Genomic DNA, 13,050 nt, shown 5'->3' with positions numbered 1-13,050 from the left:
GAACGCCTTTGGCAGGATGTATTTTTGCATGTGCTGCAGCATTTCTACCATACATTCTACTGTCTGGAGGATGCGGAGAATCTTAACCCAGATAATGATATCCACAGACTTTCTTTACATAGTGTATATACACCTGAGATTCAAAGGAGGCTGGAACAGTTCAGACAGGCTAGGGATCACCATGGTTTGCCCACAGAAAGTAATCATACAGCAGCTCGTCTGTAATTCTGATGCAGAATTATACATTTATTGACAATTATTGACATTTAATCATTCTTTTGCACATTGCCATTATCACTTTATTTTAGATCTGTAAATATTTATATTAGGGCTGGGCAAGTTAACGCGTTAATTTCGCGTTAATTCATTAGACTATTAACGGCGATATTTATTTTATCGCGCATTAACGCATGTTGCTCATATGCTTTCACTCAGTGTCAGTCAGCAGGCGCGCTGACTGCAGCGCGCTGTCACGGCAGCACTCTCCCGCTCCCCCTCCCCTCTCGTACATGGCTCAGCGGCGCCAGCCTATCAGCACGCAGGCTCAGCCTGGCCCGCCCACTCAGCTCTCACACAAACTTAACACACAAACAGCTGAGAGAGACCGCAGCAGCGAAAAAACATGAAATGGGGAAGTAGCACCGTTTGGCTTTATTTAATACCGTAAATTAAATTAAGCTGTATGTTTTGTAAAAAGACGGTTCATTTCAGTGGAAACACAACAAATTTATCTAAGCACGTGAAAAAACATGAAAACGTCGAGCCCCAGAAACGGAGAGAGGAGACGAAACTTCTCTCACTGCCCCGACAGACCCACAGACGTCTCTGACTGAGGCGTTTCAGTCCTCCAGGGAACATCCAGGTAGATCAGTGGTCATCTTCAGCAGCAGTTCATGTTAACTTTCAAAGTAGATATTATCTATCATATGTTACTGGAGCCCACACAGAAAATGTAATTAAGACCTTGAAAGAACCCAGTACATATATTAAAAAGAGTTATTTAAGATAAGATGACATTAGCTAATCCTTTTTTTATCCCACGACGGGGAAATTTATAGGATTAAAGCAACAGGCAGGTGCACACAACACAGACAAAATTACATAAGGATTGAAATATATAACAGGTGGATTAGCGGAAAAAACACTGAACATAACATTATTATTATTATTATTATTATTGTTATTATTATTGTTATTATTATTATTATTATTATTATTTAATTGTAATAATAAAATAAAAACCACAAAACCCAAAAGGTCAACAGTTTCATGATACATCAAGCTTAGGGACTGGCTAATATACAGCAGGTCAAAAAGGCCATATTTTGGTTGCAGTGCTTGCTGTTCTCTTATGAAGAAAAGATCAACTAGTGCACTAAATTCAATAGATGGGTTGAAAATATCCAGTATAAAATAAGTGCTACAAATGTTACAACACTTTTGTTCATATGGCAGCAGAACATTAAAATAAAAGTGCTCTTTACACTACTTTTGAATTCATTCTTGGAGTTTGTAAATACAATGCGATTAATCGTGATTAATCGCGATTAATCAGGGCGATTAATCGCGATTAAATATTTTAATCGTTGCCCAGCCCTAATTTATATATATAGTTACATATGTATATATTTATATTTCTTTAGTGGGGAATGTTGTATTTATATAATTATGTTGTTTTTATATCTGCAGCGTGTAACGAAAATAATTTCCCTCTGGGATTATTAAAGTATTTCTGATTCTGAAATAACTCTGTTGGGTGCGGTCCGATGAAACCTTGCAGTCAGGCCGCTGTGAGGAACTTGGTTCAGGAAAAGGAAGAAGCATGAAAACCGTCACTGTATCCCTAACCTAACCTTCGGATGTTTGCGTTTCTATCACAGCCTACCACGTTTTAATTGTGGTCTGAGCCAAAGATTCCGTTTAGCAAATTTAGATGCCCAACTAAGTCAAGACGACAGAGGCTCACAACATCTCTTCCATAAGAACTCCAAAGGACTGTACACATTATGCACAAACACATCAGACAGACTAGGTAATATAAAACAGCTTCTTTATTGACTCTAATGGGAAATTCTATATAGTTTACATATCTTATACTGTGAGTTATATGGGAAGGCCTTCTCACTAGTAGGTTCAGTGTAAACAGACTCAGTTTCAACCTCTCCCTTCCATCTGGAGCTTCTGTCATAAATGAGTGGTCTGGACCAACATGATCTCACATACAGAACCTTCTGAAAGTATTTAGCCCCCTTGAACTTTTCAACCTTTGGCCAAATTTCAGGCTTCAAACATTAACATATAAAACTGCATGTTTTCGTGAATAATCAACAAGTGGGACACAATCATGAAGTGGGACGAAATTTATTCATTCTCTTTCTTTAAAAAACATTTTTATTTTGGCCCTCTCCTTGTGTTAAACTTTTCCCTCCTATTGGCAAAAATATCTATTTTTTCTTTTTTTTCTTTGTCATTAGTGGCCATGATAAATTCAGTTTAATATTTATGTATCAAACTTTAATTTTGAGTATTTTCTTTATTGCCATAAAGACAAACCTAGAAGATAACATATGATAGTCTTGGATAACAATTTGTCAACTTCCTGAAAGTTGTTAAAATCTAAAACCATTTCAGAAGTTTAATGACAGAACATGAAATCATCTGGCACAGTCTTCTGATATTTTATCCTCAGGACCAGCTAAAGGCTTTTAGTAAAAACCATATGAACAGTATTTTTTAAACACTGGTGCACTTTTCAGACTTGTAAAACCACGTTTTACCTTAAAATTAAGTAAAACATTAACAACAGCTGGACAAACATGCAAACCCGTCATCACCTTATAGCGTAACCTTTCACTTTGACATTTGTGACCATTTAAGAAACTCCAAAGGTCGGAGCTTGCAAAATTCCCTCCATCATGTATATTCTAAAAGCCTTGTAGGAGGAGTGCAGCGACAGATACAACAGGACAACAACACTAGTATTGGCTTCTGGGTAAATTGTCTTGATGTCATGCAGAAACTAGATTTCAGGCTGGCAGGAAAAGCCAAGTGGAGGGATGGCAGAGGCTCCAGAGGTGAACATCAGAACATTGAGAGAGAGGGTGGACCATCCTCCTCTTCTATAAGACAGAACAATAGAAGAATACGACTGTTAGACATGGATGTACAAAGTATTGTACAAAGTAATTTTAAAATTATGGAAATTGACTAAAATGCAAAAACAGTCAGTCAGTCTCTCCAAAAGCAGACCAATTGCTTCTCCAGAACTCGCTGATTGCTCCCCTGAGCAGAATAGGCCATTGTGGCTCATGTCCCTGGCAATGAGGGCTTTCTCCTCACACACGGACATGTCAGGAACAACGGCTGGGTTTTTCTGGAGCTCTTTCAGTAGCCCCAGAATCTTGAAGCCCTCTGCAAACCTAAGAGGCAAGGCAAGTTTATTTCTAAAGCACATCTACTGTACAAGACAATTTCTACAAAAACCTTAAAGCAAAGTACAGAGGACATTAAAAAAATACCTATAAAAAAACAAACATGATTAACAAACAATTTATTAAAGGAACAATAAGCATTATTTTGACACAAGGTTGTGCTTGAGCACTGTCTGTAGACCAAAACAATCATGGGTGCTTTCAAAGGCTGCCTGCACCGCGGCGTGGTGACCACTCTGCATTTCTCAGCATATTATTAGCATGGTGGGCCGCCAGGCTACTATTAACTATAGACCTGAGAACAGGTGGTTCTTTAATCTGGATTTACATAAAAATGTTTTAGCTGAGTCTGGGAGTTTGTTCCAGACATGTGGAGCATAGAAGCTGAATGCAGCTTCTTTAGGTCTGCTTCTGACTATGGGAACCGGTCAAGATTGCATCCAGATGACCTGAGAGGTCTTAGAGATTTATATTGGATCAGAAGGCCACTGATGGATCCTGGTCCTAAAACATTCAGAGCTTTATAGACCAGCAGCATAACTCAAAAGTCTGTCTTCTGACAGTAAGGGAGCCAATGGAAAGACCTCAGAACCAGACTGATGTGGTCCAAGGGTTTGTTTTTAGCTAGGGCTGAATGAGCTGCAGTTGTCTATTACAGGGGTTGGACAATGAAACTGAAACACCTGTGGGAGGTCTCATGGCTAAATTGGACCAGCCTGGTGGCCAATCTTCATTAATTGCACATTGAACCAATAAGAGCAGAGTGTGAAGGTCCAATTAGCAGGGTAAGAGCACAGTTTTGCTCAAAATATTGCAATGCACACAACATTATGGGTGACATACCAGAGTTCAAAAGAGGACAAATAGCAGGCTTATTTCATGTAAACAGGATTACATTGCAGCTTTATAAATGGAGGAGACAGGGAAGTCTGTCCAGCCAGTGCACTTTGACCACCTAGTGGCAGAAGACGGGACAGAATTGTGGAACATGCCTCATGCAACTAAAGTAAAGTAGTAGGTTTTTTTTCTCAGCCTTTTTCTTAGTGACAGTTATAAACAGACAAACATCATTCAACAGTGGCTTTTAAAAAAAGATCGAGAAATAAGTTGCTTTTTAAAATACAGTTTAATACTTAAAGGCTACCATTTTGTAGAATATTCTTGTACTTCACTTTTTCCCCAAGTTCTAGTGGGTCCCGTGGAGGCTCTGACATAAAAGAACAAAGTAAATATTAAATTATTAAAATGCAAAAATACTGTAGAAAATGATAGAAACATCTACCATGGACAGTATTTACGCATTAATTTGTCTGCTACTTTTTGCCAGCCCTCTCTCCTGGCTTTAACAGACTTTGAGGTGTTCCCTGTCGTTTTAATTAATGACTCAAATTCGGCATAACCTTCCATTAAAAGCTCGTGTTCTGCTTGGGAGAAAAACTGTGGGCGTTCTTTGGCCATGCTGAACAGCCAATAGCAGCGCTGCTGATCATTGTTTCTACTATCGACACATTTCCCCTTTTAAACAAACGCATGAACGCGCAGTTATCTCAGATAACTCAATTCAGCCATACTAATCATAAACAACAGGTGTGTTCGAAGAACCCAATTAGCCGGATCAGGATTAGCCCGATGAAATCATCTTGGATGTGTCATTTGATCTCGGATGTTTTAAGCAAAGTACGAAGAACGGACCCCTGGCCACTATCCTGCAAGAAGAATGGCTTAAAATCCCTCTGACCACTGTGCAGGACTTGTATAAGTCATTCCCAAGACGAATTGACGCTGTATTGGCCGCAAAAGGAGGCCCTACACCAGGGGTGTCAAACTCATTTCCATATGGGGCCACTTTGACGTCATGAAGTCATTAAAAGGGCCGGTTGCACGTGTATAGACGATACTTTTCATTTCATAATTTCATTCCAGTTCACATAGAAATATAAAAAATGCACGCTAACATAGAAATAGCAACCTTAGGCCCAGTTTATACAGTTTATCTACAAGAAAAGTTGATATTGGGGTGAGTTACACTTACAGGAGGCACAGTTTTAGTCACTTTATACACTTTAAAAGGATATATACCTCTACTCAGGGTGCTTGCGCAAGTCTTGAAAGTCTTAATAAGTATGGAATTTTGAAACCCTGTTTTCCAGTCTTAATAAAGTATGGGAAAAAATGTATGGTAGAATTTTACAGTATGCTCAAAGACATTGTGAAATGAGAAATAGGAAGGTAGGCTATAAAACTATAATTTTACTAACTGGTCACGTACTGTATTAGCCTAATGGAATCAAACACTTGTTTGATGTGAAATTCATTTACTTGTGATTTTCATGTTTTGAAACGTTTTCATCAGTAAAAGCATAATTTACTGTGAATAATGCATTTGTTCATTGAATACTAGCCTATAAAAATTAACATTTCTAATAAACAGTTTGTACAATCTCAACCAATGAAGTAGGCAGTAGGCACACAAGTATACAAGTACATAAAGTTAAGGTCTTGGGGAAAAAAAATATCAGTTTTAAAAAAGTCTGGAAAAAGTCTGGAATTTTAATTTGGAAAAAGAGCAAGCACCCTGTCTACTTTATGACATGATATGCCTTTTTTTATTGGCTCTTGAGGGCCGGATAATTTACCTTGACGGGCCGGATTCAGCCCACGGGCCTTGAGTTTGACACCTGTGCCCTACACCATACTAATAAATTATTGTGGTCTAAAACCAGGTGTTTCAGTTTTATTGTCCAACCTCTGTATATTTAAATGGTAGATCTGTAAACATGCTGTTACAATAATTAGGCTGACTGCAGATGAATGAAGGACTAGTTTCTCCAGGTCCTGCAAAGTAATCACACATTTCATTTGATATTCTTAAGGCTGATTTTGTAATTGCCTTAACTTGTTTTTTAAAATTTAGGTCTGAATCTGTCACTAAATCCAGATTTCTGGCCTGGTTGGTGGTTTTTAGAAGTATAGATTAATATCCCTGTCCATCAATCTTACTGATAAAAGCACCATAACACAAGTATGCTAACAGAACCATGGAGGAACCCATTTTTTTCCCTCAGATCTTATGACAACATCAACGCCTTTGTTAAGATAAGAGGGTGTGAATATTTTACTGGTCGTGGGCATCTCTCATACGTCCGTTGCCAATAAACTTGACAGCGGAGCGAACTAGGGAGTCCTTTTTTCTCCAGTTTGGGACATGCCTAAGGCAACCCTTGATGCTAATGCGGTCTGCTGCTTCTTCAATGGCAAAATTAGCCTCATTGGTGGTTTCACCTTCTTTTGTCTGAATAAAGATGAATACACACGAGTCCACCCCGCCTCTCCCCCAGTGACCGCTGGAGATAGGCACCAGCAACCCCCGCCACCCCATCAGGGATTAAGCGGGGTCTGAAAATGGATGGATGGACACATGAGTCCCACCAATAAACTCATGCTAAGTGCATGTCTTTGGACAATGGAAGGAAACCGGTGTGCTTGAAGGGGGCCACATATACACAGGGAGAACATGCAAACTTCACACAGAGGCTTTTGAGCCTCATCTGTGGTAGGCCCACCTTATCCAGGACTAAGCAATTTAAAAAGTATTGAAGATGATTACAAACTTTGAAATGGTTTGCAAAATGACAGCTTATACTCATACCTTGATTAGCTGCTCCTGGAGTTTGTGATCATGCAGGACTTCTGCTCTGAAAGGGGCTGTTGGGAGCCCGCAAATTGCTAAAACAGCCTTTCTGAGAAAAAATGGTGGGCAACTCCTCCATGGACCACACAGACTGTAATAATTTTTGCTACAAAGTAGTACAACTTTGCTTCCAATGCTGCAGAAGAAACATAAAAGGATGGTTAGTTAAATGACTACCCAAGACTAAAAATTCCTCTGCTTAAAATAGACTGAAATCACTAGAATGAGTAAAGGCATCTTTAAAAAAAACCTGACATACAAAATACCCTAGCACTAATATGTGACGTTTATTTGATGGCTGGCTGGAGAAATACTCATGTCCACTCCACTGATCAGCTAAGACAAAATGGCTTTTAGGGTAACTCTGAGAGATGGGAAGAGGAGAAAGATTAACTGTAATGTCACAATTCTATAATCTCATTTTAAAAGTTTTGGTTTCTTGTGACCAGAAGTTCAATTCAATTTATTTAAATGTTATTTATATAGTGCCAATTCACAACACAATCTTGTATAGGCATATTGAAATTTTAGATATCTGAAATTCCAATTTAACTTGTCATATAATCAGTAGTGGATATATTTAATGTCATTTCTACTAGTAGAAATATATTTTTGATGTCAAGAATTATATATCTGGATATCTAGAATGTTTTATTTATTTTTTTATATCTGAAATGATAATTATGACTAGTATTGACTGGATTATGGTAAGGGGGAAGGGGGAGGAGACGCATGCACCTCGACTAGCAGCAGCTTAAGCAACCTATATCCCGCTCTCAGGATAAAAGCATCTACTAAAAAGGCAGCCCTGTGGCCACTTTACTCAGTGTAACATAACACAGTAGCTCTAGCACATAGCAAGCTGCTGTGTGAGGGCCATAGGTTCGCCCACTTTGCTTGCCTGTCTGAAAATATTTAGATATCTAACCTCACACGATTACAAACATTCCTCAACGTGAACTAAGTTAGTAAGCATACAATTTATTGTAAATATCAACAGAATAGGCTAATAACATGACACCAATTATTTTCAACCTGTTTTATCTACTTACCGACAACTTCACCGCTGCTCCCTCTCTTGCTGGTAAAAAGCTTTCTGGCGATTGGCGAACATGACTTCTTTGTCAGAAAGACGTCGTTGGTGTAGACACTTGTCAATCAAACATGCCTGACCAATAGAGAAGCACCCGCCCACCGCGGTACGTTTGTTCCAAAATGATTCAATCGAAAAAATTTAAACTTCAAAACTTTTTGAGCTTCAAAAAAAAGTGATTCAAACGAACTGAACTTCAAATTTTTTTTCTCTTCAAATAAAAAAAACAAAAACAACGAAAAAACACATTCTCTTAAATACTTTTTTTATTGATGGGTAAAAAATTTTTTTGCACTTAAACATTTGTTTTAATTGAAAATAGTTTTTTTGATTGAAACAACTTTTTTGGAATTGAATGATTAAGACACAAATGTCCTACCCATGTATACCCCAAACACAAAAAAAGATTACTTCAATCAAAGAAAACATTTTCAATTAAAAAAAAAGTGTTCAAATGCGATTTTTGGAGTCTCAAATATTTTATTTGCATTCAAAAACTATTTTCTATGATTGAAAACGTTTATCTTTTCATTGAAGTAACTTTTTTTATTGATTCTCTTGTTTGTTTGTTTGAAGCAACTTATTTTTTGATTGAATAAAAAGACACAAATGTCCTACCCATTATATGGTCCAATCAAAAAACAATGCTACTTCAATTAAAAACATTGCTTCAAACAAAAAAAACGGACTTCTATCAAAGAAAACATTTTCAATCAAAGAAAATCAGTGTTCAAATGTATTTTTTTGAGTCTCAAATATATTTTTGGATTCAAATACTTTTTTTCTTTGATTGAACTTTTTTTTTATTGAAGTGAAGTTTTTTTTAATTGAAAATATATTTTTTGATTGAAGCAACCTTTTTTTTGATTGAATAAAGACACAAATCTGCCTTCATAGCCTCGGCCTGAAGTAGAAGATGTTGCAAAAAAACTTATGCCAGGAATGCAAACATAAAAATGTCAATTAATATCTGGTTCCAAAAACATCCCTGACCTCCTAAACTACTACTACTAATAATAATTACGTCACAGGATAAATATTACTTTTCATTTAACTTGCAAAGTAAAAAGCCACCAAAAACAGTTTGGTTAAAATATGTATTATTTTTAGGGCTGGGCAACGATTAAAATCTTTAATAGCGATTAATCGCATAATTTGCCCGATTAATCATGATTAATCGCATTGTATGCGCAAACTCCAAGAATGAATTCAAAAGTAGTGTAAAGAGAGCACTTTTATTTTAATGTTCTGCTGCCATATGAACAAAAGTGTTGTAACATTTGTAGCACTTATCTTATTTTATACTGGATATTTTCAACCCATCTATTGATTTTAGTGCACTAGTTGATCTTTTCTTCATCAGAGAACAGCAAGCACTGCAGCCAAAAATATGGCCTTTTTTGACCTGCTGTATATTAGCCAGTCCCTAAGCTTGATGTATCATGAAACTGTTGACCTTTTGGGTTTTGTGGTCTTTATTTTATTATTACAATTAAATAATAATAACAATAATGTTATGTTCAGTGTTTTTTCGCTAATCCACCTCTTATATATTTCAATCCTTATGTAATTTTGTCTGTGTTGTGTGCACCTGCCTGTTGCTTTAATTCTATAAATTTCCCCGTCGTGGGATAAAAAAAGGATTAGCTAATGTTATCTTATCTTAAATTACACTTTTTTATATATGTACTGGGTTCTTTCAAGGTCTTAATTACATTTTCTGTGTGGGCTCCAGTAACATATGATAGATAATATCTACTTTGAAAGTTAACATGAACTGCTGCTGAAGATGAACACTGATCTACCTGGATGTTCCCTGGAGGACTGAAACGCCTCAGTCAGAGACGTCTGTGAATCTGTCAGGGCAATGACAGAAGTTTCGTCTCCTCTCTCCGTTTCTGTGGCTCGACGTTTTCATGTTTTTTCACGTGCTTAGATAAATTTGTTGTGTTTCCACTGAAATGAACCGGCTTTTTACAAAACATACAGCTTGATTTCATTTACGGTATTAAAATAAAGCCAAACGGTGCTACTTCCCCTGTTCATGTTTTTCCGCTGCTGCGGTCTGTCTCAGCTGTTTGTGTGTTGAGTTTGTGTGAGAGCTGAGTGGGCGGGCCAGGCTGAGACTGCGTGCTGATTGGCTGGCGCCGCTGAGCCATGTACGAGAGGGGAGGGGGAGCACCAGAGTGCTGCCGTGACAGCGCGCTGCAGTCAGCGCGCCTGCTGACTGACACTGACTGAAAGCATGTGAGCAACAGCGTTAATGCGCGATAAAATAAATATCGCCATTAATAGTCTAATGAATTAACGCGAAATTAACGCGTTAACTTGCCCAGCCCTAATTATTTTACATTAGAATTACAGTGCGGTCACCATATGTGGTAGCAGCTGTCATATTCTGTGATGTCTATATTTATATAATAATAATAATTGTCATGGTGCAGTTCTGTTATGTATCAGCATAACAAATGAATGAATGAATGAATGAAAACTTTATTGTCATTGTCACAAGAACAACGAAATTTAAAAAAGTGCCATCGATCCGTGCATATGTTTAAAAAAATAAATAAATAAAAATAAAATCTCTGTCCCACAATTTACACACTATATAAGAAATAAATAACAAATAACTGATAAAAACACCTAATAAATAAATAAAAATAGCACATTCTCACACACATCATCCATGATAATTATTGGTTATTTTTAGTTTCATTTAGTTTTGTTATTGCTGTCAGGTAAAAACTGTCTCTAAAATGGTTGGTTCTTGTTCTGATTTCTCTGTATCGTCTGCCTGAAGGCAACAGTGTAAACAGAGAATGTCTGGGATGAGAAGTGTCCTTTGTGATGGGTTCTGCCTTTTTTAGACAGCGGTCGCTGTGCAAGTCCTCCAGTGAGGGGAGAGGGCAGCAAATGAATTTTTGGGCTGTATTCACAACCCTTTGGACTATAGCGTATGGGAGCTGCACAAGAGAGGAAGGTCTTAGCACGGGTGTTGAGAACAGCGCAGGGGATTGTGGGATGGCTTCTACAGGATTTAGACTCAATTTATGCAGATCGAGTCCAAAGAAGGGCCAGGCGCATCTTCGCTGATCCCACCTACCCAGGCAATCCACTGTTTGCCCCTTTCCAATCAGGTAAACGCTTCAAAAGCATTATATTCAAAACAAATAAACTTAGATACAGATTCTTTACAAGAGCTGTGAGGTCTATTGCCCTCACAGCCTACTGTTACTAGCCCATCATCACATTAATGTTATTGCCTATTTGTACACTATTATCTCAGAATATCTAAATGCACATCAAATCATTGCATAATAGCACCTTATAACCTGATTATGTGTTATGTGTGACTCATGAAGGACAACAAATTCATACAAACTTTTAAATCTTCATCTTTTATTTTACTTTATCTTTTGAATGCTATAATGGGAAGAAAAAAAAATCGTAACCCTTGTTTATCGCCTGTTTGCTTGTCTCTTTTGTGTACTCCTAGCTGGTGAACGCTGGAGATAGGCACCAGCAACCCCCGCAACCCCATGAGGCACTAAGCAGGTCAGAAAATGGATGGATGGATCTAAAGTGAAATTAATTCTAGTAATATATATAAGTGACCCTTTAACATAATCTAAAAAGAGTGTGTTGTCACCTTTTAGGATTTTAAAGAAATTACTCAAAAAGAGTCAAAGCAATGTTGGATATGCATAATAAGAAACTTGGACTTGTTATTTCTCCATAAAACTACAATTATTAAATATTTATTCTAGCAATGGTACAAGTGAACCTTTTACATAATATGAAAAGAGTTTCTTGTCACCTTTTAGGATTCTGGAGAAATAAATTACTCAAAATGAGACAAACATGTCCTGTATGGGCATTATAAGGAACTTGACTTGGTATTTCTCCAAATATCTATAGTAAAATTATAAAAAAATCTATTCAGGTTATAGTATGTGTTAAAGTAATAGTTGTATGTCATAGAATCTACATTTCTGAGGGTTATGCTTCTCAATTTCTTTATTTTTTGCCTGCAAGGCCATCCCTACTGCTTTGCTACCGTAATGCACCATGTATGCGCGAAGTTCCAACTTCCAAGTGTCGATTCATTTAACCGCATCTACAACCCAGCAAAATCTAACCTAAAATTAACTTCACCGCGGCAAGCTGCAGCCGGTAGACAGCATCAAATGTCGTTTTTCCCCCACTGTAAATAGAGTCCCGCTAAGTGCAAATAAATAGATCCACTTACTCTTCAAGATCCTGTCCGCATTTCCTTCAAAGTCCAGAGCCCACTGGTTCAATGAGCATGTTGCCAGTGTCACTTTACGGCCCATCCTCTTCTTCTTATGCTAACAATAGACTCGTCACAGACAAGGGGTAAACTATGTTCACAATTTGCTCGTATTGTTCACAAAACCTTAATGAGAGAACTTGGTGTCACTACCCGATCCGTATCCGTAGCACGAGCCGTTCCATCAGCTCATTTGCGCACGCGCAACCCGGAATAACTTCCAGGTTGCCAAAAAATAATGTAATTACGGTACTGAAAATACTTATTTCTATACTTAAATCATTAAAGAATGCTAAACTATATCGTATATAAAATATTGAAGACTTTTCTGGAAGAAACTGATGCGTTTTACATTCTCTCCATTGTATTGCTTGACGTCATCATCGGATATGCTTGTCACCATAGACCCACTGAGCTATATAGCTCAGTGCATAGACCCCGCATCGACCTCTTTTGCCTATGGGTGCTGACGGGATTTGCGGGCGCCATCTTGGGGCGGTCGACAGCTCAGCTCAGTGTATTGTGTTGACCAGGCACAGAATCA

General features: G+C 37.7%; 1 protein-coding gene and 1 long non-coding RNA gene across 5 annotated transcripts in view; both read right to left on the bottom strand.

The window, feature by feature from the left end:
* The window catches only part of nadsyn1 (NAD synthetase 1), a 143,791-nt gene extending 131,092 nt beyond the window's left edge, over positions 1 to 12,699 (bottom strand). For all 3 annotated transcript variants that reach the window (XM_012856022.3, XM_036133090.1, XM_021312588.2), the window contains exon 1: positions 12,465 to 12,699. In XM_012856022.3, the coding sequence (XP_012711476.1) occupies positions 12,465 to 12,549 (85 nt within the window). In that variant the 5' untranslated portion in view covers positions 12,550 to 12,699. The remainder of the gene's footprint in view (positions 1 to 12,464) is intronic.
* LOC118561160 lies at positions 2,034 to 8,370 on the bottom strand. Of its 2 annotated transcripts, XR_004929818.1 has the most exons (4): positions 8,175 to 8,370; positions 7,081 to 7,258; positions 3,250 to 3,419; positions 2,034 to 3,119 (listed from the first exon to the last, which is right to left on the bottom strand). It is a non-coding gene; the product is annotated as an uncharacterized LOC118561160 (long non-coding RNA). The 2 variants fall into 2 exon arrangements; XR_004929817.1 differs by lacking the exon at positions 8,175 to 8,370 and having other exon boundaries at positions 7,081 to 7,518.
* Positions 12,700 to 13,050: the final 351 nt, after the last annotated feature.

This window comes from Fundulus heteroclitus, unplaced genomic scaffold, assembly GCF_011125445.2.
Source record: "Fundulus heteroclitus isolate FHET01 unplaced genomic scaffold, MU-UCD_Fhet_4.1 scaffold_57, whole genome shotgun sequence".
NCBI lineage: Eukaryota > Metazoa > Chordata > Actinopteri > Cyprinodontiformes > Fundulidae > Fundulus > Fundulus heteroclitus.
This window is presented reverse-complemented; position numbering and strand designations above follow the sequence as displayed.